The 27,283-nt window shown below is 40.5% G+C and overlaps 1 protein-coding gene across 2 annotated transcripts in view; it reads left to right on the forward strand.

The window, feature by feature from the left end:
* LOC137624346 (zinc finger protein 271-like) overlaps nt 1-25,267 on the forward strand; it is a 118,066-nt gene extending 92,799 nt beyond the window's left edge. The window contains exons 3-4 of one of the 2 annotated variants that reach the window (XR_011040722.1): nt 21,806-21,924; nt 24,888-25,267. Coding sequence is in view for 1 of the 2 variants with exons in the window: in XM_068355032.1 (XP_068211133.1) it covers nt 22,016-24,043 (2,028 nt within the window). In the remaining variant the exon portion in view is untranslated. Of the gene's footprint in view, nt 1-21,805; nt 24,571-24,887 lie in introns of those variants that run through there. The other variant, XM_068355032.1, reaches the window with a different exon arrangement.
* The last annotated feature ends 2,016 nt before the right edge of the window (nt 25,268-27,283 follow it).

The raw sequence follows: 27,283 nt of genomic DNA on the forward strand, positions 1-27,283 counted from the left end.
ATCCTAGAAAAGTGGCATCTTCTCTGAATTTCTTTCAGAGCATGGACTTTGAAAGCCTTAAAAACTTCACGGGCTGGAAGTCCTCGCGAGTTTTCTTTAAACATTATGCGAAACAAGTGCACGAAGTCAAACATTTTGTGGTAGCCGCAGGTAGTGTTATGAAACCTGCACCTAACTCTGCGTAGAACAGTGAGTTACTTGGGACTCTAACTCTTCGGGTGCCTATGTTGACCCTCGAGCGATTCATAGTGATGTCTAAAAACACTTAGTGCTTTTATAACTGTTCTTATCCCAGGTGAAATGTCATAGTGTCACACAAGTGCCGCATGCCTTGAGCATGATGTGTTATTTAAAGACTTGCGTTCCTCGAGAACGAGTACCTACTAATATCCTGAAATTCCTTTTCAGATTCAAGAGCAAGCCTTTATTTCTATGTACATTATTATTACTGTAAATGAACTTTACTTTTGCTGTAAATTATTTAATTTCTGCATTGTGAAATAAAATTTCTATTTTATTACTTATGCGTCTCTTTCAGCTCCTACTTACTATGAAATACATACATGTCATAGTTTTATTTATTCCTCCTTTCTTATGGTTATGAAGAATTTAAGATGTTTAATCCTAGATTATATTCACCCTGACTAAGTAAGGTTCCTACACGAATACTTACTTCTGATAACCAAGAGATGAACTCTATACACAGTGCCCAACCACCACTGGTCTAATTTCAGAATGTTCCTATACAAATACCAAACATTCCGCTTCATCTCTAAGTTCTTCAAGTTCTTCTCTCAGGATGAATAGCCCTTCAATACCACTTTGACGTCGGCATAGCCCATGGGAACTTCACTGCCAAGGGGGGCAGGATACTTCGTTCCTATGGTTCTTTATCTAAGATTACTTTGCTGTTTTGTCAATGCCTAGGCACTTAATACTGGGGGAAAATCTACCACGATACATTGATTCTCTGGTACTCTTCCATCAGGACGCCATGGCTTGAGCCCAAAAAACGGATTTTGAGCGAAGCGAAAAATCTATTTTTGGGTGAGATAGCCATGGCGTCCTGATGGACCCTCCCTACTACTTCGTCCAGTTTTGTTCCCACCCTGTGCTACTGTATCATGGTGATGGGCAGCAACTGGCTTCATGATGAAGACGGGCGTGACGTCATTAGAGCAATGGCGTCCGTTTGTTTACGTCTCGAGTATCAGTAGTAGCCACGAGTGAGATTAGCTGTGGAACGGCTCCCAGCTATTCTCAGTCCTTACACACCGAAGCATTAACTCTGTTCGGGGTGAAGATAGCTATGTGGCGCGTTCAGACATGCGCGTCCCCTGTTGTATTACGATGTCTTAAGGGGAAACCTTTGAGATACTCGCTCCAGAAGTTAGAATTCTGTGATAACCTGTGGTTAAATTCTCTGGGAATATCTTAGTAGTCTTATACCCAAGGAAGCTACCAAAAAGGAACCTTCCATCAGGACGCCATGGCTATCTCACCCAAAAATAGATTTTTCGCTTCGCTCAAAATCCGTTTTTACAGTTTTTAGTGATGCAAGGAGTGTCCAAGCTATAGAAGTTTTTAATTCGAATAACCCTCTAGTTTTAAAGATTTTAGAATGGCTTTTTATTATTGGACGGAGAGGTATAACAGTTCAATTTTGTTGGGTTCCAGCACATGTAGGTGTGTCTGGGAATGAGAAGGCAGATTCACTGGCTAAGAAGGCTGCACCAGAGTTGCTGCCAAGAAGGTATCCCATTCCCTGTAATGATTTCTTACCTGACATCAAGAAATTGGTTTGCAATAAATGGCAACAGCAATGTGATAGCCTAGATGGGAATAAAATGCGAGAGGTAACAAATGACATATCTTCTTGGAGGTGTAATATGATGCCCAGAAAATGGGAGACGTCTCTTTGTCGTCTCCGTATTGGTCACACTCGGTTGACACATGAGTTTCTGCTGAAGGGCCAACACCAACCGTATTGTGACAACTGTTTAGTACCTCTAACAGTAAGGCATTTGTTGACCAAATGCCCCAATTATAACAACTTAAGGAATAGATATCTGTTTGAGGCTCGAGGTGAGGGTGGCAGGTTCATCCTTGCCAAGATTCTTGGAAATGACGTGTCCTACCATGCAAGTGGCATTTTTAGATTTATTTCAGAAGCAGGTCTTCTGAAAAATATTTAATTTTTATGACATTCAACTTTTATGATTTAATTGAATACTCTTATTTTTTCTTTTATTTTATTTTTTATTTTTGTATACATAAATTAAATGTTACCGGCGTCAATGACCTCAGATGTCAGGATGCCTGAAAACTTTAAATCAATCAAGCAATCCCCTTCATTTTCGCCACTCTTCCCCCTCAAAGCGTAGAATCTATTCGGGGTGAAGATTGCCATGCGTCATATCAAGGATACTCGCGCCAGGAGTTAGAATTCTGGGAACTTATGGTTAATTCTCTGGGAGTATCACTGTAGCTAAATATCTTTAGAAAGCTGCCTAAAGGAACCTTCCATCAGGACGACATGGCCATATCACCAAAAAATAGATTTTTCGCTTTGCTCAAAATCCGTTATTACGCTACCTACATGCCAAACAGTCAACACCTCAAGAGTTGCATCATGCTTCATGACATATTACAGTGTAGAACTTCATGCGTAAACAGTTGGTGTTGTTGTACAGTAAGCGTCAAAACTGATGCAACAAATTATAAAATTCATCGTACATAGTTCGTTAGAAACTCGTGGGTTGCCAGTTAGTATATTTTATTCCAATTATTGTCAATAATTATTAGTTCAGTAAGTGATCTTTAAAAGAAAAAAAAGAATCTCCCCCGTAGAAACATATGCGGCTCTCAATGTGTGATATCGAGTGTTCACCATTCAGTGGCAGCAGGAACTGCCCAGTGCATGACCATTGGCCTAATGTTATCTTAAATTACTTTTTTTGGCTCGACCCATGTTGTCTTGATGGAAGTTCCTCAATGGCAGATTCTACTCGGGATATTTCTGGGAGTGATATACAGTACCTGAGAAATTTTACCTTAGAGGTATCCCAGAGTTCTAAGCTCTGGAGCAAATATCTTGAGAGATATTGGGTATAAATCAGGGACTTGCTAATAACAAGCCATGGTTATCCTTCCCCGAATAGAGTAAACCTTGTCTCGAAGGATAAGGGATAGGGTTGGATACATGGGCGAGAGAGCTGTTACAACTCCCGATCTCAATGTGCTACAAACATGTTTCCTGTTGAACCATTCCTTTTCACAACGCCATCTTTGATGGTTGCTTGGAGTTTTTCTTAGCTTTGTGAGTGATTTAGCCTATTATAGCGTTATATCGAAAACTGTTATGATTTATTTTTATAAAGCACAAAGAAGTTTAGCATCGAATGAAATGAAAATAAGTCTCCAGTTGGTGTGAGAAAAAAATTCTAAATGAAAGTTAAATGCGCTTTTAACTAAAATTTAGAAAATCTAATTCTTGGGCTATGCCCAAGTGTAAGAATCTGGGCTGCAACGAAGTTGGAATGTCTTCAAACAGCCCAAGAGGTCATGAACTTCCTACAATCTCTGGGCTTCCAAATCATCCTCGAGAAGTCCAGGCTATCTCCAGCTCAGAAATTCCAATGGTTAGGACTTCAATGGAACCTACTGCCACACGCCCTCTCTCTACCACAAGGCAAGAGAAAGGAAATCGCAAACTCGATCAGGTGCCTACTTCGTTCAAAAGTACTGTACTCACCAGACGACAACAAGAAAAGCTCTCGGGGTCATTACAATTCGCTGCTGTGACAGACCCAATCCTGAAAGCAAGGCTCAAAGATGCCAAAAGAGTCTGGAGAAGAAAGGCATCCAGAGCTCAGAGAGATCTTTGCCACAAAACCCCAGCCTTACTGCGGAAGCAGCTCAAGCTGTGGTCCACTGCCAAGAGTCTGTCGAACGACATCCCTCTTCAGTACCCTCCTCCTTCTGTGACTATTCATACGGACGCCTCGGAACAAGGTTCGGGAGGACAATCCTCTTCCAAGAAAGTGCAGGGTCAGTGGTCTATCGTATTTCAGAAATTTCCTATCAATTTTCTGGAGGCTATGGCGGTGTTTCCGACTCTGAAGAGACTATGCCCAAAGACAAAATCACACGTCAAATTGTTCATCGACAACACAATAGTGCAGTGTCAACAGATCGGGCTCCAGATCTCCTCAGATCAACCGTGTAATCCTAGCCATTCTCTCTTTATCAGAAAGGAGGAAATGGCATCTTTCAGCAGTTCACCTCGAAGGGGTTCGCAATGTGACTGCGGACGCCCTATCGAGATCCAAGCCTCAGAAAACAGAATGGTCTCTGGACGTAAAACATTCTGTTTCATTCTGGAGCAAGTCCCGGAACTGCAAATCGATCTCTTTGCGACAAGCTTCAACAAAAAAACTTCCCCGATATGTAGCACTGAAATTGGACCCGGAAGCGACAGGAATGGATGTGTAAGGACACCGATCCCTTCGTCGTCCAGAAAATCGACAAACTACTTATTAATTTAAATTCTCTCTTCGCCACACTGTGGTATCCTATGTATATATATTCCGCTCCACCAGAGCTACATTTTGATGTATGTATCGTTTCATAATATGTTTTTGTTAACCCATAATTCATATATTTGTAAGCGTAAGAAAACATATATTTTGGCGAGCACTTCAATCTGACTTGGCGCCAACGTCATCCTACGTTTCCGTCCGCACCTTGTAATATATCTCCGTGCACATTCAAATAAAGTATCAGTTGATCTTGGTGACGCTTGTCTCACTGTCCTTACAGATGCGATATCTCTGGATTGGAACCAGTGGTCTCACATCTACCTATTTCCTCCATTCAACCTCCCACTCAAAGTACTGAACAAACTGCAGACTTTCAAGGGAACAGCAGCTCTGGTGGCTCCCAAGTGGCCCAAGAGCAATTGGTACCTCTTGTTCTAGATTTCAAACCCCTCCAGGTCCCTCTACCATCTCAAGTGCTGTCCCAGGTTGTTCAACAGACAACTGTCTTTGGCTTCTTCATGTATGACGAAAACCCTTCAGCTAATTATTTTCTCGCCCTCGCTGCTCAAAGAAAATTTGGAGTTGCGAGGGAAAGAAATGATTTCATACAAGAGTACAAGTCCAACACCACAAAACGACAATTTTTCAATATCAAACTTACCCGATGATCATATAGCTGCATCCCTGCTGCCCGACAGAAAAAATCTACGGGAGGAATACGCCAGCGATCACTATACAGGTAGGTACTCAAGTACTCGATGTCAACAACGAACCAATTTTCCCTCTGTCGTGCCACAGGCAAGACCTACTAAATACGCCGTCCCTAACTGGTTTTGTTTTCACAACGATTTGGTGAAGTACACTATTCCAGTTTTGAGCTTTCGCTATGCAGGGGTTTTATCTTCATTTCAAAACTTGAACTCGTTTTGGATAGATTTAATTATGGTGACGAAGAGAGTATGGACTCTCTTTCACTTTTAAATGGCCGACCCTTCCCTTAGACGGAAGTGTTGGTGACGAAGAGAGTATGGACTCTCTTTCACTTTTAAATGGCCGACCCTTCCCTTAGACGGAAGTGTGTTTAGGTTTTTGGTAATTTTGCTTAACAAGTTATAGATCTATTTATTTTATATCTCTCCGCCTTTCTAGGCCTCTTCGATTAACTTTCCATTTATTATAAACTTATAAAAATTAATTTTTATGTTTGTTTATATGCGACCTTTCCTAATAGTAGGCGGTCCTTACTTGGAACCGAAGTTAATTAACATTGAGCCCGTCATATCCTATTTACCTTTTAAGAATTTAATACTTTTTTAATTTTAATGTTTTATGAAAGAATTTCTTTGATAATCTCATACTGTTTTCAAAGATGAACTAACGTTTAGTTTAGTCTCCGCAGTTGTTGACGTTCAGAACGTTCAACATGCGCTCTATCGTTACGATAGAGAGAATTTCACGGTTTCACGTTGCAGTAAGAGTAAACCGATTCTAGCGTTTCGTTCATTCTTTCTTAACTTAAATGGTTTAAATTCTATATAAAGGAACTTTTTATTTGAAAAACCTTTCAGTTTTTTCCTTTATCAAATAATATGTTTTAACGATATATAATTGGACTCTTCTCTCAGGTTCTAAGTCAAGAGAGAAGAGAGAGAGAGATAGAGACGGAGGGAGAGAGAGGAGAATAAACGTTTCGTTCAAGCGGGTAACGTTGTTCTCGTTTTTTACTCTTCTCCCTAGTCGCTGTAGGGGAAGAAGGTAAAACGTTTCTAGAGTTTTATTCTTGTTCCCAGGCTTTATGCGGTGAGAGATTTTAAACGTAGTTTATTTGATCTAGTGTTTAGTCTCTTTTCCAGCCACTGAATTCTTTATCTTTAATTATGTTTTTCTGTTGCATTGTAATACTGCTTTCGCAAATACTACCTTTTAATGAAGGATAGGATTGCGTGTTTCAGATAGAAATCAGTTAAAGTTTCGATTTCAGTGAAATAAGTGCTAACAGAAAATCAAAAGTGATAAAGTGATATGCGCAAAGTGTTACAGTGTTGCGTTCGAGGGTTCGTCTGTTCGTGCCAGTTGTTCACCTAGTCCGATACCTCTTACAAGCTCCCAAGCCCAGGGGAGAAGTAATGTCGAAGGACTTATGGGTTCCACAGGCCTTGATCGACGAACAGACGTTTCCCTCCGTGGTTTCGGGTGTATCTACACACGTTGCCGACGTGATCACCCCACCCACACAAAGACGAGAAAGCCCATTTATTCCTCGTCTGCGGAAGAGGTTTCTCACAGAAACCATGGACCAAATCTTGCAGCTTTTTTAAGTGCAAGTCGGTCCCTTCCGCGCAAGTCCAACGGCCTAGGTGTAGCCACTGGGTCAGTCCGGACTCGCTGCAGTCATCCGACGACTGCACACCTTCCGAGAGAGGCAAGGTGGTACCGCAACAGGCAGTAACTCCGTCTGTTGCCGCACCAACTGTTTTAGACCCTCAGTCACAACGGACAGTAGCTCCGTTTGTTGCCGTCTTTTATGCAGTCTCAGCTTGCTTCTTTCATGCAGGAGTATCGTGCTGAGAAGGTTGACACTGCACCTGTTAACCTACAACCTGCCACGGTTGTGCGCTCAGCAGATACTGCGGCTGCCTGCTCCCACACTCCACCTGTGAGAGCTCCACCGATGCGCAGTCGATCCTGCCAGACGCATGTTCATGCTGCACCCTCCGTTGACATGCGTGAGCTACCGCATCAGCAGTGGGAAGGTGCTGTCAAGCTGCCGTGTTTTGCCGCAATGCGGCATGCTCCGCAACCCACGGCAGTCCCTCCCACGCACCAGCACTCCGCTTTTGTTGTTGCCAGCTCCCACACTCCGACTGCGGAGAAGGTTGACGATGCACCCGTTGGCCTACAGCCTGCCACGGTTGTGTGCCCGGCATGGCTGCCTGCTCCCACACTCTTGTTGTGAGAGCTCCTCCACCCATGCGCAGTCGACCCTGCCAGATGCATGCTGACTCCCACAGACACACGGAGCACTCCGTTGCCGTGCGTGAGCTACCACAAGCTGCCGTGTTTTGACACGGTGTGTCAGCCTCCGCAACACACTGTGGTTACCGCCACTCGCCCGCAGCAAACTAGTCAGTCAGGAGTTGAGGCTTCCCCACACAGCTTTGGTTGTTGCCAACTCCCAGACTGTCAAACAGTTACATGACGTTGCCTTCTGGTGTGCTACTAATACACCAGTGCTGTATGTCCTCACGCACCTGTTGGGGTTGACAGTTCAGCTTTTGACAGTTCACAGACTGTCAAGCAGTTTCATAACGTTGCCTTCTGGTCTGCTGCTTATGCACCAGTGAAACCCTCACTGAGATAACCTAGCTTTTCTCGGACATGGTTCCTGTAGATGAGAAAGTGCTGTTCTCCCTCCTTCTGATATTCCCTTGAGGACTCTGTCATTTGGAGAGGAGCCTTAAGCTGCTTAGCCTCCTATGGACTTTAATTAAAGCATAACATGCTTCCAGGGAGGGTAAATGGTTCCGCTTCAGTCGCTAACCCCGTCTGTTGCCACACCTGCTCCCATAGACCTTGGGCTTTGTTGCAAGACATGCAGTCCAAGCTTAGTCCTTGATAGAGAATTTTTTACGGAGAAGAACCTTCTTGCCAACAACCTTCCTACCGGTTGGTTGTACGCCCTGTTGACGCTGAGGTATCCTACTCACGTCCGCCAGTTGAGATGGTTCCTCCACCGTTAAGCGACTCGCGGAGGTGGTTGTGGACGTTCAGTGTGTCACTGGGAAGACGTTCAACAACCAGCAGAGGTGACTTGTTGTGACGCAGTGAGGCAACCTCAGCAACCCGATAAGGGGTTGTCTGCACAACCCAGACAGTCTAGACAGTTTCGGGTTGTCGCTGTACTTCCTCGCTTTCCCATGGTTGACAGTTCACAGACTGTGCAGCAGTACCATGATCTTGTGTCCGGCTCCGTCACACATCCACCAGTGCGACCGGATTCAGCGAGTCAGACGTTGCCCACTCCATTGCCGTTTCCTCATCAGTTTCGGATGAGGAACCCTCTGATGAGGACATGGCTGAACAAGACGATCAACCCCCAGCCCTGCTATCCATCCAGAAGATGCTGAAGAAGGAACATGGCCCTGTCAGGCTGTGGATGAGTCTGGTTAGGACACTGTCATCCGTGGTTCAATTGGTGTCACTTGGAAGACTACACCTCCGTCCTCTTCGGTTTCATCTAGCTCTTCACTGGAAAAGGACAAGACGCTAGAAGCGGTCTCGATCCCGGTTTCCGGAAGATAAGTCTGGTCTGACTTGATGAAAGGACTTTATCAACCTTTGATAGGGTCTTCCCCTGACTGTTCAGACTCCCAACCACGTTCTCTTCTCAGACGCATCGGACGTAGGCTGGGGTGCGACCTTAAGCGGTAGGGAATGCTCGGGATTATGGAACTCGAGTCAAAGGACAATGCATTTCAACTGCAAGAAGCTTCTGGCAGTACGTCTGACCTGGAAAAGCTTCAGGTCTCTCCTTCAAGGCAAAGTAGTGGATGTGAACACGGACAACTCCCTGCTTTGATGTACATCTCCTAGCAAGGAGGGACCTACTCTCTGACATGGTACGAGTTTGCAAGTGACCTCCTCTCCTGTTCAACAGGTCTAGCCTTTTCACTAGTAACAAGTTTCTTCCAAGGCAACTTGAATGTCTTAGCAGATTGTCGCAGTAGGAAGGGACAATAGTACCAACATATTGGACCCTCCACAAGGATGTATGCAAGAGACTTTGGGTCACCTGGGGCCAGCCAACCATAGATCTCTTCGCAACCTCGATGTCCAAGAGGCTCTCAATACTTTGCTCACCTATCCCGGACCCAGCAGTAGTTCTTTTAGATGCCTTTCGACTAGATTGGTCTCATCTAGATCTATATGCATTCCCTCCGTTCTAGATTGTCAACAAGGTACTGCAGAAGTTCGCCTCTCACGAAGGGACAAAGTTGACACTAGTTGCTTCCCTCTGGCCCGCGAGAGAATAACTTACCGAGGTACTTCGATGGCTAGTAGACGTTCCCAGAACTCTTCCCCTAAGGGTGGACCTGCTACGTCTGCCACGCGTAAAGAAGGTACTCCAAGGCCTCCACGCTCTTCGTCTCACTGCCTTCAGAGTATCGAAAGACTCTCGAACCCTAGAGGTTTTTCGAAGGAGGCAACCAGAGCGATTGCTAGAGCAAGGAGAACATCCACCCTTAGAGTCTACCAATCGAAGTGGGAAATCTTCCGAAACTGGTGCAAGTCAGTATCCGTATCCTCGACCAGTACCTCTGTAACTCAAATAGCTGACTTCCTCTTATATCTGAGGAAAGAGCGATCTCTTTCAGCTCCCACTATCAAGGGTTACAGAAGCATGTTGGCATCAGTCTTCCGTCACAGAGGCTTAGATCTTTCCAACAATAAAGATCTACAGGACCTCCTTAAGTCTTTTGAGACCACGAAGGAGCGTCGTTGGTTACACCTGGTTGGAATTTAGACGTGGTTCTAAGATTCCTTATGTTAGACAGGTTCGAACCACTTCAATCAGCCTCCCTGAAAGATCTCACCTTTAAGACTCTTTTCCTGATATGCTTAACCACAGCTAAAAGAGTCAGTGAGATTCATGCCTTCAGCAAGAACATCGGATTCTCATCCGAAACGGCTACATGTTCTACATCTTGGTTTTCTAGCCAAACACGAGCTGCCTTCTCGGCCTTGACCAATATTGTTCGATATTCCATACTTATCGTATGGTTGGAAATGAACTAGAAAGAGTATTATGTCCTGTAAGAGCTCTTAAGTTCTATTTCAAAACCTTTACGAGGCCCGTCTGAAGCTTTATGGTGTTCAGTTAAGAATTCATCTTTGCCTATGTCAGAGAATTCTTTATCCTATTTTTATCAGACTGTTAATACGAGAAGCTCATTCCCTTCTGAATGAGAAAGACCAAGCTTTGCTGAAGGTAAGGACACACGAAGTTAGAGCTGTCACAACTTCCGTGACCTTTAAACAAAATAGATCTCTGCAAAATATATTCGACGCAACCTATTGGAAAAGCAAATCAGTGTTCGCGTCTTTTATCTTAAGAATGTCCAGTCTCTTTACGAGAACTGCTACACTCTGGGACCACTCGTAGCAACGAGTGCAGTAGTGGTGGGGGCTCCACCACTACAATTCCCTAATTCCAGAACTTTTTTAATCTTTCTCTTGAAATATTTTTGGGTTGTCCGGAAGGCTAAGAAGCCTTTCGCATCCTTCTTGATTTGGCGGGTGGTCAAAATCATTTCTTGAGAAGCGCCTAGATTAGAGGTTTTGATGAGGACCTTTAGTATGGGTTGCAACCCTTCATACTTCAGCTCCTAGGAGTCGCTCAGCATCCTATGAGGATCGCGGGGCTCAGTAAGGAAGACGTACTTAAAAAGGCAGAGTAATTGTTCAAGTCGTCTTCCTTACCAGGTACTTATTTATTTTATGCTTGTTATTTTGAATAACTGCTAAAATGAAATACGGAATACTTAGCTCATAATGTCAACTTGTTATGCTGGTCTCTACCCACCCCCCTGGGTGTGAATCAGCTATATGATCATCGGGTAAGTTTGATATTGAAAAATGTTATTTTCCTTAGTAAAATAAATTTTTGAATATACTTACCCGATGATCATAAATTAAAGGACCCACCCTTCCTCCCCAATAGAGAACCAGTGGGACAGAGGAGAAAATTGGTTCGTTGTTGACATCGAGTACTTGAGTACCTACTTGACAGATGGCGCTGTTGATGTACACCCCCACCTGTATAGCGATCGCTGGCGTATTCCTCCCGTAGATTTTTTCTGTCGGGCAGCAGGGATGCAGCTATATGATCATCGGGTAAGTATATTCAAAAATTTATTTTACTAAGGAAAATAACATATTTGTCTCCCTGGAAAAAATGGGTTGCGTTCATGAAAAGTCATCATCCCTCTTCTATTTCTATGGACTTCTGTATTTCTTTCTTTATTTCACAACACGATCAAGGTCTAGCCTCCTGTAAGTCGGCACTAATTAGACCGATTGCGTATGCTTTTGATATCGAATTCAATAGCGAGCTATTCAATAAGATCCCAAAGGCTTGTGCTAAACTGAAACCTAATGCTTCTCCCAAGGCTATTTCATGCCTCTTCGATAGATAACGCTTTTGCCTCTCTGAGGGATCTTACTCAAAAGTATATCTTTTCGCTCGCTATGGCTTCTGGTACTAGAGTCAATGAGATTATGGCCCTTTCAGGGGATGATGGCCACATTGAATTCTCGGATTCGGGAGAGGTAAACCTTCATCCAGATCTTGCATTCTTGGCAAGAAATGAACTTCCCACAAAATGCTGGGGGCCCTGCAAAATTGTTCCACTACAGGAGGACCCTTTTCTGTGCCCCGTGGAGAGCCTTAAAGCCTACCTATTCAAGAGCTGGGCCTTTTAAGGCGGTCAACTTTTTAAAGGGGAGTCGACAGGACCTAACCTTTCTCCGAAACAGCTAAGGTCCAAACTCGCCTAATTCATCAGAAGGGCTGACCCAGAAAGTATTCCAGCAGGTCATGACCCTAGAAAAGTTGCCTCTTCCTTAAATTTTTTCCTATCTATGTCCTTTGCTGGCTTACAGGCTTACATAGGATTGGAAGAGATTAAACACTTCGTGGTGGCTGCTGGTAGTGTAATTAAACCAGCTTCTTAAGTGTTGTGCACATACTCGTTCGAACTGGATAATTGGGACTTATCAGTCTACATTGTGCAAGGGAATTATGATCTTTTGTTCCATATGCCCTTTTAATGTGGTAACGAGTTACAGGTGATATTTTCTTATGTCACGTGTATTACTGTTTTACTACTTGGTTTTATAATTTGAGGTCTGTATATACTTATATACTGTATATATATATTTTGTATATCTTGTATTATTACTTCAAGTATGTATTTTCTGAAACATTAAAAGATGATTATCCCTTTTTGCGTTTCCTTTCATTGAACCTGCTGTCTATATAAAATAAATGTAGTGTACCAAAATTTTTTTAACCCTCCTTTTATTGACTTTGGTCTTTTCATCTACTGGAGACAAATTTCTTCACAGTGAGTGGGACTGTACTATTGATTTACTTTTTTCCTACCTTTATACAAACTTCTCGCTTACTCTCATCGTTTGGTACCATAGTACCAATGCTGTAGGAAGTATGCTTATATTTATGGAGTTACAGGGTTAAAATTCTTCTGGATACAACTGAGAATGATAATTCTCTGGTACACTTCCATCAGGACGACATGGCTCTAGCTCAAAAAACCGATTTTGACATAGGAAAAATCTATTTTTGGGTGAGATAGCCATGTCCTGATGGCCCACCCGTTACCTTCTATCCCCTCCCATTTCTCAGTGTGGGACCTCACGTCCAGTAATGGCTGCTCCTGGAATGGTTCAACAGGAAGCTGTTAGTAGCAGCACATCTTTGAGATTGGGAGTTATAATGGCTCTCTCGCCGACATTTCCTACCCTATCCCCTATCTTTCGAGACAAGGTTAACTCTATTCGGGGACCAATTCTCGAACAAGTTCTAAAAGCTCCTCTTGCTAACTTGCGCAAAATAACAGATAACTTTGGAACTAAGAAATCTGCTGTTTTTATAAAAAACAAAGGAAAAATACCATTTGGGTCTACACCTCCATAAGCATCAAGGTCCATCAACAGAGCTTTAATGTCACAAGATCGAAAAGCTAAATTAGTTAGTTTAGCCTCAGGAAAACAGGAATGAGGCAGTTCAAGTTTTTCATTACTCTGTTTACTGTCAAAAACATCAGCCAAAAGGGTTGCCTTTTTCTTTGGACAGTGAGTAACTGTTGCATCTACACCAAAGAGTGCAGATTCAAGGGTTGACCACCATTTCTGTTCCTGAATTGTACGAGAAAGGGTTTCTTTTATAGTTAAATTGCACTCCTTTTCAGTTGAGGCATAAACTCTCTGAGCAAAAGCTCGATGCTGAGTATAGTTGTTCCAGGTCAAATCTGATCTGTTACCTTTCCAAAGGTGATAGGCCTCCTGCTTCTCCAAATAAGCACGTCTACAATCATTATTGAACCACGGTTTGTCCTTCACTCGGTACCTTAGCACACGAGAAGGGATACGCCTATCAATTATGTTGACTAGATTCTCATTCAAAGGGACAACATGATCTACACTACTATATAATTGTGACCAATTCAAGCACAAAAGATCATGCAAAATCCCATTCCAGTCTGTTTGGGATTTCATATAAATTTTACAAGAGTATGATACATCAGGGACAGGGTTCTCAGTCTTCACTACTAATGAAATCAAGGCATGATCAGATGTCCTGACTGGAGAGCCAACCTTACTAGTTATAACGCCAGGGGAGTCGGTGTATACGAGGTCCAAGCAATTACCAGACCTGTGAGTAGCCTTATTTATGATTTGCTCAGTCTGATTCAGAGGCAAAGTCTAAAGCTCTTAAGCCATGGCAATCGGTAGGAGAGATAGAGCTTAACCACTCCCTATGGTGAGCATTAAAATCCCCAACAAAGACAAAAGTAGCCTTTCTATCATCTTCTTGTATCTTAGCCATAATGGTAAGAAGACAATCGAAGATAGAATCATCCATGTCTGGATTCCGGAAGATCAAACACAAATAAAAGTTGTTATGCCTGCCTCAAACTTTTATTACCTGAATGTCGTGACATCCACATTGATAGCAGGACTTATGAGAAGCAGGGTACTCGGTCCTAATATACACCGCCATTCCCCTGGCCCTAGGGATGGCATCATGTTTCAACACTATTGGCTTCTTAAAACCAGTTATAAGGAGCTCAGATGAGTGCCTCATATTAGAAACCAAAGTTTCTGAGCACAAAAGAATATCATACTGTCTGGATGCAACTTTAAGACCTTGGATATTTGCATGAAGACCACGAATATTGCAATACAAAAGACGACATTGACAAAATCTACGACGTACTGGTCCCGGATTTCGCTCAGTGTCTCCAGACAGCATAAGAATTAATAGAAATAAATAAGACATCATGCTTAAAAACTAGATTAACAAGAATTATAACAAAAACAATATGTACAGAATTATAAATAAAGTGATTGATGATACCCATAGACTATAGTAAAAAGTTGGAAAAACTGGTCAACATGGAGGAGCCGATACACCATGCAAGGCTAAATACCCTCTAGGATAGCCACTTCAACTGAAGAAAGGACAGTAAGGATGGTTTTGAGAAGGAAAAGAATCAGAAAAAGGAAAAGACAGCCTCTTGATAAACCACCAGGCATCCATGGGCCTTCTATTAAGCCTGCCCAACACACCATTTCAAAAAAACAAGAGGAAGAAAAAAAATAATATGAAGATAGAATAGTGTTCCCTCAAGCAAGAGAACTCTAACCCAAGACAGTGGAAGACCATGGTACAGAGGCTATGGCACTAATGGTTTAATTTTGGAGTGTCCTTCTCCTAGAAGAAATGCTTACCATAGTTAAAGAGTCTCTTCTACCCTTACCAAGAGGAAAGTACACTGAACAAATTGCAGTACAGTAATAAACCCCTGGGGTGAAGAATTGTCAAGTATCTCATTGTTGTCGGGTGTATGAGGAAAGACGAGAATATGTAAAGAATAGGCTAGACTATTCTGTGTAAGTGTAGGCAAAGAAAAAATAAGCCGTGACCAGAGAGAGGGATCCAATGCATTACTGTCTGGCCAGTCAAATGATGCAATACCTCTCTAGTGGTAGTATCTCTGATGGTAGTTACTGCCATACAATCCTGCTCTCCTATTAGTCAGCATCTACAGTCCTGTACAGTATATCAGCATGCCTCTACGTATTGGCGTCCTTTGATTATTTCATTCAGGCATAGAATTGGTGTTGGTGATTTTGCTTTCGTGCTTTTACTGTAGTCACTGAACTGTATCGTATTGCATTATTCAACTCGTACTGTACATTAATAGATATTGGTCTCCAAAAAGTTGCTGAGGTGCAGGGAAAGAAGAAGAGGATGTTATCTATGTAGACGAAGCTTAAGATAATAGCATGGGGTTAAGTGTGATCACAAATAAATATGACCAAAATCCATCTACGATAGGAACCATCCTTAAAGAGAAGGAAGCCATCAAAGCAGCAACACCTTCTGAGGGCGTGGCTGTTTTTTCCGGGAGGAGGATCCACAACCACGATGAGATGGAGAGAATGCTGCTTGTTTGGATTAAGGATAAAGAAATCGCTGGAGACACGATCACTGAGACGATAATCTGCCAGAAGGCTAGCGCCATTTTTAGTGATCACGTGCATGCTCAGGCTGAAGGCAACTCAGGAAAAGGGATATCAAAGTAGGCATCCCCAGAGTTGAAAGCTTCTCGTGGGTTATCTGACTTTCATTAGGTGATGCAGCATGGGGAGGGTACCAGCTCAATGATTTGACTGTCTAAGAAGGCTACACTCCCCAGCATCTCTTCAACTGTGACAAAACTGGGCTTTATTGGAAGAAAATGCCTTGTCAGATGTACCTCATGGCGGAAGAAAAGAAGCAACCCAGACATATATGGAAGACAGGCTTACCCTTCTACTTTGTGCAAATGTCAGTGGGGATTGTAAGGTGAAGCCCCTGCTGGTGTATCACTCCAGACTCCTCGAGCTTTCAAGGCCCACAAAGTGATTATGGAGAAGCTTCCGATGTAATGGAAGGCTAATGCAAAAGCCTGGGTAACTAGACACTTGTTCATCAAGTGGGTAAATCTTTGTTTCGTCCCGACAGCGAAAAAATATTTGGAAGAGAAGTGCCTCTCTCTGAAATGCCTGCTGGTGTTGGACAATGCCCCTGCTCACCCTTCTGGCCTCGAGGAAAATATCATAGCCGATTTTCATTCATCAAGGTTCTCTATTATCTGCCTAACACCACCCCTCTCCTCCAGCCCATGGACCAGCAAGTGATTTCAAACTTTTAGAAGCTTTATACAAAATATCTCTTCAAAAGATTTTTCATAATCACTGACAGCACAAACCTCACCATGCATTTCAATGTTGTGATATACCTTGGATTCATTGATAAAACTTGGCTGGAGGTTTTGAGGCACACCTTGAACTCTTCTTCATGGATGAATCTGTGGCCTGATGAAGTCTCTGCATGAGATTTCGAGGGCTTCCACGAAGGCCAAGCTGAAGCCAAAGCTGAAAAACTTGACGATCCTGAACTTGTTGCTCAATGTGAGGTTGGTGAAATCGTTAGACTCGGGATGTCCATGAGTCTGGAAGTCGATGAGGACGACATTAATGAGCTTCTCGAGGAGCACCAAGAGCAGCTTACGATGGAAGACATGAAGAAATTGGAGGCCATGCAACTGACCAAAGTTTTGGAACAGTTCTCTAGCAGCAAAGAGGAGGATGACCTTATGACAATGGCATAAATTAAGGAGGCTCTAGCTTGCTACCATAATATGGCAGCTTTTGTTGAAAAGAGATACCCAGAAAAGGTTCACACTGGTGGTGCTCTTGAGTAAATAAATAATGTTTGCCTAAGTAATTTCAGGAACATTTTTAAGAACCAGGCAGAAACAAGCTTTCTTGGATAGTTATTTATTAAAGAGGCTGCCACGAAGGCCAAGCTGAAGCCAAAGCTGAATAACTTGACGATCCTCACTCCAGACTCCTCGAGCTTTCAAGGCCCACAAAGTGATTATGGAGAAGCTTCCGATGTAATGGAAGGCTAATGCAAAAGCCTGGGTAACTAGACAATTGTTCATCAAGTGAGTAAATCTTTGTTTCGTCCCGACAGCGAAAAAATATTTGGAAGAGAAGTGCCTCTCTCTGAAATGCCTGCTGGTGTTGGACAATGCCCCTGCTCACCCTTCTGGCCTCGAGGAAAATATCATAGCCGATTTTCATTCATCAAGGTTCTCTATTATCTGCCTAACACCACCCCTCTCCTCCAGCCCATGGACCAGCAAGTGATTTCAAACTTTTAGAAGCTTTATACAAAATATCTCTTCAAAAGATTTTTCATAATCACTGACAGCACAAACCTCACCATGCATTTCAATGTTGTGATATACCTTGGATTCATTGATAAAACTTGGCTGGAGGTTTTGAGGCACACCTTGAACTCTTCTTCATGGATGAATCTGTGGCCTGATGAAGTCTCTGCATGAGATTTCGAGGGCTTCCACGAAGGCCAAGCTGAAGCCAAAGCTGAAAAACTTGACGATCCTGAACTTGTTGCTCAATGTGAGGTTGGTGAAATCGTTAGACTCGGGATGTCCATGAGTCTGGAAGTCAATGAGGACGACATTAATGAGCTTCTCAAGGAGCACCAAGAGCAGCTTACGATGGAAGACATGAAGAAATTGGAGGCCATGCAACTGACCAAAGTTTTGGAACAGTTCTCTAGCAGCAAAGAGGAGGATGACCTTATGACAACGGCATAAATTAGGGAGGCTCTAGCTTGCTACCATAATATGGCAGCTTTTGTTGAAAAGAGATACCCAGAAAAGGTTCACACTGGTCGTGCTCTTGAGTAAATAAATAATGTTTGCCTAAGTAATTTCAGGAACATTTTTAAGAACCAGGCAGAAACAAGCTTTCTTGGATAGTTATTTATTAAAGAGGCCTCCGATGCTAGTAGGCCAAAAGGAAGCTGAAAATGATCCCCCCCAAAAAAAGAGAAAAGTGAAAAGGATGAAAAAAAAATGATTAAATTTAGAAAATACAAAATGTAAAGTAAAGAAAAAATACAAAATTAGAAAAAGGGAAAAAATAATTAATTTAAAGTTTATCTTAAAGTTAAGTGTTAATATTTTTCTGCCATTTGTTGATGTGTTTTGTAAAGTTGTGTTAATATTTTCTGCCATTTATTAATGTTTCATAAAGTTAAGTATTTATGTTTTCTGCCACTTGTTAATGTGTTCTGCCGTTTGTCATCCTCCTCTGCCGCCCTGCCACTTTGATTTCGGACATCGCCTCACTCCAAAGGTAATGTTTCACATTTTTTATACTGTATTTTCCTTTTACTATTGCATTACTGTACTGTCTGTTCTAATTATACATTTCATATACAGGTTATTATTGGTAAGGTTATGTATTGAATGATCCAAATGATTGTATTTCATTGTGTTTAGTACAGTTTATCCTTTTAAAATTTAATGTGGTGTTTTTGTAGGTCTTGAAACAAATTAGGCTATTTACATGTAAAAGGTGACTCATAATGCAAAAAATCACGGTACGAAAGGCACTCTGGAACCAATTAATTTTGTAATGGGAGGCATTAATGTATTCACAACCACACCAAGCAAAGATAATACTTACTTATAGTTTAATAATAGACTTGCAATACTGTGATAAGCCGAGCATTCAAAACGATGCCCTCTCCTTCTGCATTCAGAATAAAAAACAATTACTTTTGTTACTTTCCTGAACTGTCTAACCCAAAAAAATTTGAAAAAGGAAACTTTAAGTCATTCCAATTCTTACTCAGTACAAAGGATCTGTACACTAACTACCTCGTCTCTTGTTGGCTCCCCATCTCTTGCTCTCTGAAGAATTTGGCAAACCAAAACAAAACATAAATGTCAAAATACATTAATTAATCCTCCAAACCACCAGTGATTGCTTCAGTCAAATCTGAAGCATTGCTGCTCAGCAATATCTTATCCCATCTTGTTCCAGTGGAGCAGGAGGTTTGGGATCTTGCCTGGTGTTGGAATGACGAAAGCCTCACATGGGGACTTCCACTCAACTCTAAACCTCCACAGATGCTTCTGTTTTTTTATGCATCCAAGGAGTGATGGAATGCATACCTGGAGGACCTAGTCACTTCATATGTGTGGTCAACTAAAGCACAACACTTGCACATTAAGCTGCTGGCAATGCAAGTACGGTCCTTTGCACTGTAATCATTCTAACTGTGTTTGATAGAACATACAATAGTGATAATGAGCGTCAACACTCTGGTCATATCGTTCACTCCTTTTCAATCTATACAAGTTGACACTGTTGGTACACATCTGGACAGTGGATTACGTTGTAGAGTTATCAGTGAGGTGCAATCCAAGCAAAGAAAATTTAGAAGCAGACACTATCATTTGCTAGTTGTAGGTTTTATGATCAGAGTGGTTCCAATATCCTTGTTTGGCAGAAAGGCATCTTGCCCTTTTGGGGTGTTTGGTAGTTGACCTGTTCATCACATGGCTAAACTAATCAACAGAAAGCTGATAACATTTGGCCCTAGGAGGACTCTGATGGTTCCCAGGTGACCGTAGGTCAAGTGATACCCCATTCTGATAGCGCATCTAGTTTAGATCCCTAGGCAACTGCCAAGACACACCCTTCTCTGTCAGCTACACCTTCAGAGATATTATCACTTGGTAGGTTCTATTGCACTTCATGGTTGCAGACTATCCAGCATCTCTTCTGAGTAAAATGCAAAATGCTTTTATTTTTTAGGCACTGTCCGGGAGATATTTGGATACCTGCAGAGAGTCACTCTTCAGTTGATTGCAGACTTCCTCACCTTTTTTGCTGAGAGAAGCATCTCCCAGTCTTAACAGTTAGTCTATTGCTCAACCTTGAGGTAGGTCTTCAGAATGAATCTCATAATTGTTCCCCCATATGAGCCTTTAAGAAGGTCATCATACAGATCTGACTCTGAAGATTTTTATTTGCTGTCTTAAGCATTAGCAAAGGAAGTCAGGGAAATTAACCTCATTTCATACGTTGTTGTACATTCTGAAGGATGAAAGAACCAAGAGGATTTGCTTCTCAGTCTTCTGAGGGTGTTGCAGTGCTACCTAAAGAAAACTGTGAGCTTCCGACTTGAGCATCAAAAAAATCATAGTGTCGACAGGGTCAAGAAAATTATATCCAAGAACACTGTGTTTTGAGCAAGCATATCCCTTAATGGGCGGCATCGGATGGAGAGCCCAGCTTTGGTGAGAGCTCTTGAAGTCAGGGGTATTAGTTCTGCACTAGCCTGGAAGAACCTATCAGTGGCTCAAATATTGAAGTTAAAAGTCTGGAAAGGCCAGACAAGTTCTACCTACCACTACCTACAGGAATATGCTTACAAATATTTGGATGCTTTGTCCTTTGCTGTGTGGTGGATCCTCAAGAGTTATGTATTCAGCCCAGGTCCCTCATGGAGTTAAAACCATCTTGTTTAAGCTAATGGTTACTACATAAGTCGAGAATTAAACTAGGATGATGGACTTCTACTTTTCCTTCTTCCTCCCCTTTAGTAACTAAGTATCCATTTAGACACCTGTAACTGAGTTGCAGTTACCTCCAGTTATAGGCCTAGTGTAATATCTTTAAGCTGTTAGGAGTTTGCTGAAATCATCACCTTAGCTCATCACAGGACCAGGTACATTGACATTAATGGGGAAGGTTGGACCAGCCATATTTTGATACGTAGGTACTTCCACCAATGGGTGAGTCTACTGTATAATGAATGTAGGTTTGTATTGTATTCTCATAGGTTAAAAATCACAAACCTGGGTCCTTTAAGTTACACTCCCACTTTCAACTATCTCTCTCATTCCCAGACGTATGGTTGAATGTACTCATGTCGCTTCCCACTGGTTGAGTGGTGATGCCGTGTACTACCATTCAGTAGTTATAACTACCTTATTAATGTTCTTTAGCCTTACCAGCTTGCACTGAAGTTATACTCCTAATTAAAGAACTTGTATTCTATAGATAGAGAAAAATACAGACTTCTTTGAATATATATAAATTTTCCTCGCTTCAAAAAGCCGAGCCCTTTGAAAGTTAAACCTCCCACATAAATCACCCCTCTCGGTCCTGAGCCAAAGGTCAGATGTGAAGAATATTTGACTGGAAAGTAATGGCTGTTAATGAATTAACAGCCATTCCAGCTTTGCTAAAGACACATTTTTATTCTAAAGAACTTATGTTTGTATTGCTAGGAAAAATAAACATCAATTCTAAAATACGCATATATTAGTTTTGGGAAAAGGGTTTTGAGGTGAATAACTCTGTGCTGTGTACCTAAAGTAACTGATGGTTTGCTTTATGAAATATACAAAGGTGGTGGGGGATGAAATTTTCTATCCCTTAAATGTATAACAATAACAAATTGAGAGTACAAGAGATTAAAGTCTGGTTTGCATGTTTAGGAAAATTATAGTTTAGTTAAAAAGCATTCCTTTAAGTTCACCTTGCCCTTCTCCAATGATAGTTGTTCTCTATTATTTCAGACTTTATATCCCATAGGAAATAATCATCCAACTCTTGTGGCAAGAATGTGTAAACTACTGAAGATATCTGGAAGAGATGCAGAACTGGAGAAAAGGAAGTAGAATCTATGTTGGTACATGTAAGTCTCTGATGTAAAGTATGGTCTCTTAGAATAGGATGTTTACCATTAAGATCCTTTTTGTCGGCTGTTGAAGATAAAATTGAAGCAAATGTCATCTTGTAATAAGGAAAGGATGATGAATTCTGAATCATTACAATTTCCAAAGAAAAGTAAAATTGAAGATTCATTTCCACTCACAGCAGTCAAGCTGGAAAATAATGATTTGGTGGCCAGTGATCCACGCTTTAATGATGGCTCTATTAGCATGGATTCAGACATGGAATTCAAAGCAGAACCAGATATATTTGAGTCATGCAAAGGTGACATGAAATATTCTTATGACTCTGATGCACCAGTGAGTGAGGATGATTTACAATGTTGCAAAACCAAAGTCAACAACAAAGAGGGGGAAGTTGTAAAGATTTATTTAAGGACAGGTGTGATAGAGGAATGTGACAAAGGGGAAGCCAGCGACCAGATAAATCAAATAAAAGAGGAAATTGGCAATAGTGGCTGTGAAAACCCTCTTTCTCAGGAAAATGATTACAAAACTGACATTAGTGTTGGTACGAGAGAGAATACATTTGTGTATGAGAATTATGAAAAACAATTTAGTGGAATAGTTAACCTCAACACTCAATTGCTAATTCCAACGGAAGGCCAGTTCGGATGCAAAGAATGTGGCAAAAAATTTTCTGAGCAGGTTGATCTTGAAGCCCATCTTAAAAATCACACTAGGAGAAGGTCATTCCAGTGCAGTGACTGTGGCAAAGCATTTTTTCAGAAAAGTGTTCTGACAACGCATTTAAGAACTCACACAGGTGAGAAGCCATTCAAGTGTGATGTCTGTGACAAAGCCTTTTCGCAGAAAGGTATTCTCACTGAACATTATAAAATTCACACTGGGAAGAAGCCATTCGAGTGCAATATGTGTGGCAAAGCCTTTTTTCAGAAAAGTGGTCTTATGGCACATTTAAGAACTCACACTGGGGAGAAACCATTCAAGTGTGATATCTGTGACAAAGCCTTTTCTCAGAAAGGTATTCTTACTGAACATTATAGAATTCACACTAGGGAGAAGAAATTTAAGTGCAATGTGTGTAGCAAAGCATTTCATCAGAAAAGTAGTCTCATAGCACATTTAAGAACTCACACGGGGGAGAAGCCATTCAAGTGCAATTTCTGTGACAAAGAATTTTCTTTTAAATGTGATCTCACAACACATTATAGAACACATACTGGGGAGAAGCCATTTAAGTGCAATGTATGTGGCAAAGCATTTTTTCAGAAAAGTTCTCTCATAGCACATTATAGAAGTCACACTGGGGAGAAGCCATACAAGTGTAAAGCCTGCGACAAAGAATTTGCTTTTAGCAGTGATCTCACTTCACATTATAGAACTCATACGGGGGAGAAGCCATTCAAATGTAGTGTCTGTGACAAAGCATTTTCTCGGAAAACTCTTCTCACATATCATTATAGAATTCACACTGGGGATAATCCATTGAAGTGCAGCGTCTGCGACAAAGGATTTTCTTTGAAAAGTCATCTCACTTCACATTATAGAATTCATAGTGGGGAGAAGCCATTCAAGTGTGATGTCTGCGACAAAGCATTTTCTCAGAAAATATGTCTCACAAAACATTATAGAATTCACACTGGGGAGACCCCTTTCAAGTGCAATGTCTGTGACAAAGCATTTTCTCAGAAAAGTAATCTCTCAGCTCATTATAGAATTCACACTGGGGAGAAGCCTTTCAAGTGCAATACCTGTGACAAAGCATTCTTTCAGAAACATCACCTTTCAAATCATATGATGATTCACACAGGAAATATATTCACATGTCATCAATGTGGAAAAGCATTTTCTCAGAAATGCTATCTCTCAGAACATTTTAGAATTCACTCTGGGGAGAAACCATTCAAGTGTGAGGAGTGTGGCAAAGCCTTTACTATGAAAAGCAATCTCACATCACATTATAGAGTTCATACTGGGCAGAAGCAATTCAAGTGCAATTTTTGCAGCAACACATTTTCTCAGAAGAGTGCTCTCACAGCACATTTAATAACACACACTTTGGAGCAAAGAGCTGCAACCATAGACCCCAAGCTGGGGTCCATCGCACCCCTGATATAAATCAAAACTATTTAAAGTATTAAGACAAAGGAGGAGAATCCATTCTAGTATAATGTCTGGGACAAAGCATTTTCTCAGAAAGATATTTTCATAGAATATTATAGAATTTACATTGAGAGGGCATTCTTGTGCAATCACTGTGGCAAAGTATTTCATACTTTGAAGTTTAGTTTTCCACATCATATTAAGGTGTGTGCAGGAGAAAAGATGTAATAAAAACAAAATCCTAATCTTTTAAAAAGAATAGAAAGTTTTTACGAAGTGAGTAAATGTCCACACTAGCTAGACTAAGTGAAATTACACAAAATTAATGTATTATTATGATGAAATTGTATTTTATTTTACCTTTCAGTATTGATATTGATGTTATTATTTCCATAAACACACACATAAACAACCTCATTACCTCTTTAACAAAAGTGTAAGATTTGTTGTTAGTGTTAGTCTACCTTGAGAGAATTTTCTGTAACATTTTTTGTTTTTTTGTATGATAAATTTGCCCATATGTTTAAAAAAGTCTATATCACCTTAAAGGAATTTTATTAATACCTCAAGTACAAACTAGATTATTTCATCTTGTCCGTTATTCTTGGGCACTCTTTTAATGAAGCCTGCACTACCATGTCTTTATATGTTGATTTTAAGCATTTGCATTTTATTGATTTGCCTTGATGCATATATTTTATATTTTATATTCAACATTAATTTCTGAAAGCTTTCTATTTCAATGTAATTAAATCTTAAGAATGCAGCCATTGAAAGAAGCCAGTGTAGTAATTTACTTTAGTTTTTTATGTATTTATTGCCCATTTGCTTTTTAACAAAATTACGTGTTCTTTTTCAGAAATGTTCAGCTGATTCAATGTTTGAGTGACTTCCCTTCCATTTTCATGTTTTTTGTGATCCCAATGCTGATTGGTGTTGACCAGGTGGTATGTGGGCAAAAATAGAAAGTGGACCCTTTTGGATTTTGTCAAAACACACCAGGAAATTTTTACGGATGTTGTCAGTTAGAATAACAGAGAAGTGCAATATGTACAGACCTTTATTGGCCTTTTAAATAGAAACCAATCATGTTGGTGTTATAACAATAAAAGTAAGAAAACATGGATACAAATGTGATAGTTAATACTTGCAAGGACCTCCCGAAGTAAGCTTACTATTTCTACAAGGATTGAAAACAATCTTGTGGTATTATAACAGATATATTTTGTAACCATACATGTGGTAACTGTTTTGGTTTATGGTGATAGGTTTTTATGTAATTAATTATTAAATTTAGTGTTAAGTTCATTGGTTGTGGGATTGGTAAAATTGGTTTTGTTCTAGATAGATGTTCTTCATAATGATACAAGTGAAACTATTCCCATGAAACTCACCTGATTTGCATATGGCTTTATCTTCAAAAAGCTACACTTGCATAGATGACTATATTTTCCTCCACTCCCCATATCCAGCCCACCCCCTGTATGCTATTAGTGTATGAATGTTGTTGTTTTGCAAGAAGCTAGTGCATGTTTTAATTACTCTTGTTTAAGGGCGCAATGTCAATTTACATAAACAGTCGAGAATAATTGGAAAATGGGGTTAAATAGACAGCATTCAAGCTGTTAGCAAAATATTTATTTTTCTAAAGTATTTGACATAAACTAACCAAAGGATAAAAAGTTTTCTTCAAATGAGTTTCTTTAATCAGAATTAATCAGTTTACTTGTACTAGAAACATCTTTTAGTTTTATTTTAATGTCGTGCTCGTAGTTATTACAATTGTCAAATAAAAATTTAACAATTTCAAAGTTAATCAAGACACACACAAAGGGAAGGGAACACAGAGGGGACACTGAAATTAGTTAGTTTAAATCATATACAGTAGTTCTTAGAGGAAGGAGTGGTAGTACTTCACCAAATCTGGCCTACATCTCTACTACTTGCACCCATCCTTGGGTGTCTTTTAAGGACTGCATCTTAGTGAAGGGGCTGTAAGGGCCCCCTTGATCTCTAGGTGGTAGAACAGGATGATGCAATATCCGGCTGATATTGTAAGGCCCATCCTCCTTCCTCCCCCCTCCGACGTACAGTAGGGTCTCGAATTATGCGAGAATTTGGTCGATCAATGACCTCGTATAAATGGAAAATCGTATATTTCGAAACACACAACTAGCAGAAATACAGTAATTCCATTGGGGCCATGGCAACCAGCAACTTGCCTATTCAAACGTGTTTACTACCCATTTTTAATACTTTCTATGTTTTATACTGCATTGTTTTTATATCAAATTGTTCTTGTAAATAAATCAAACATTTAATATACTTTAAAGTTCTGATAACTTAAAAAAAAAGATTAAAATCAAAACCAGGATTGGTGTAAACACTGAATATTTCCCGTTATAACACGACCCAAAATATAGACAAATTTTAATGTTTGTCATATCTATTGTATAAGACAACTGGTGAATAGCAAAACCATCACCATAGCCTAGCTTTTGTTGTATCATTGAAAATCCAGAATTATCAAAATAAAGGCGATTTTATATCATGCGTTTCCTAAACACGCCAAAAAGCACAATAAAAACGACAACCAATATTTTATTTACATTTATTTCTGATCATAACGAAGAAACAGACGCATTTACACATCTGTGTATAGGTTAGTTTTTGCATCGACAGCAATCTTACCAAGTATTGATTATATGTTAATTTTGTTATTACCAATGTTCTACTTAATTTTTCTTAGAACTTCCATATAAATTAAATGAATGCCATTTATATAATGTTTTTCTTTATGACGCCGCCTCAAACGGAAATCTTCCATTCGGTTACTGTACGCTCCATCTTCGATCATAATAAACAAACGAAGGCATTAAACACGCATGATCAAAGTGATAAATAATGATACTAAAAGCTTTTAATAAATATTTCATTACAAATATTATTTACCATATCTATATAAATTCCTACATACATAGCAAAGCAGGAAAACTATTTTTTTTCTTTTTGCGTTTAATCAACAATAACAAATTGCCGCTAATGACAGAATGATAATTTACGATAATTCTAAACTGTTACTAAAGATGATTGTCCATTCCATATCCAAAATACTTTTCCTAAAATTAGTTATAAGTCAACTTTTACCCACTTCCATTATGAAACCATCTATGAAAAAAGTAAGAGAAGAAGCAAGTACTAGGCTAATTTTGAAAGTTATCGAACAATTAAGTTACCGCTATAACATTCGATGTG

This window comes from Palaemon carinicauda, chromosome 31, assembly GCF_036898095.1.
Source record: "Palaemon carinicauda isolate YSFRI2023 chromosome 31, ASM3689809v2, whole genome shotgun sequence".
In the NCBI taxonomy this organism is placed as follows: Eukaryota; Metazoa; Arthropoda; class Malacostraca; order Decapoda; family Palaemonidae; genus Palaemon; species Palaemon carinicauda.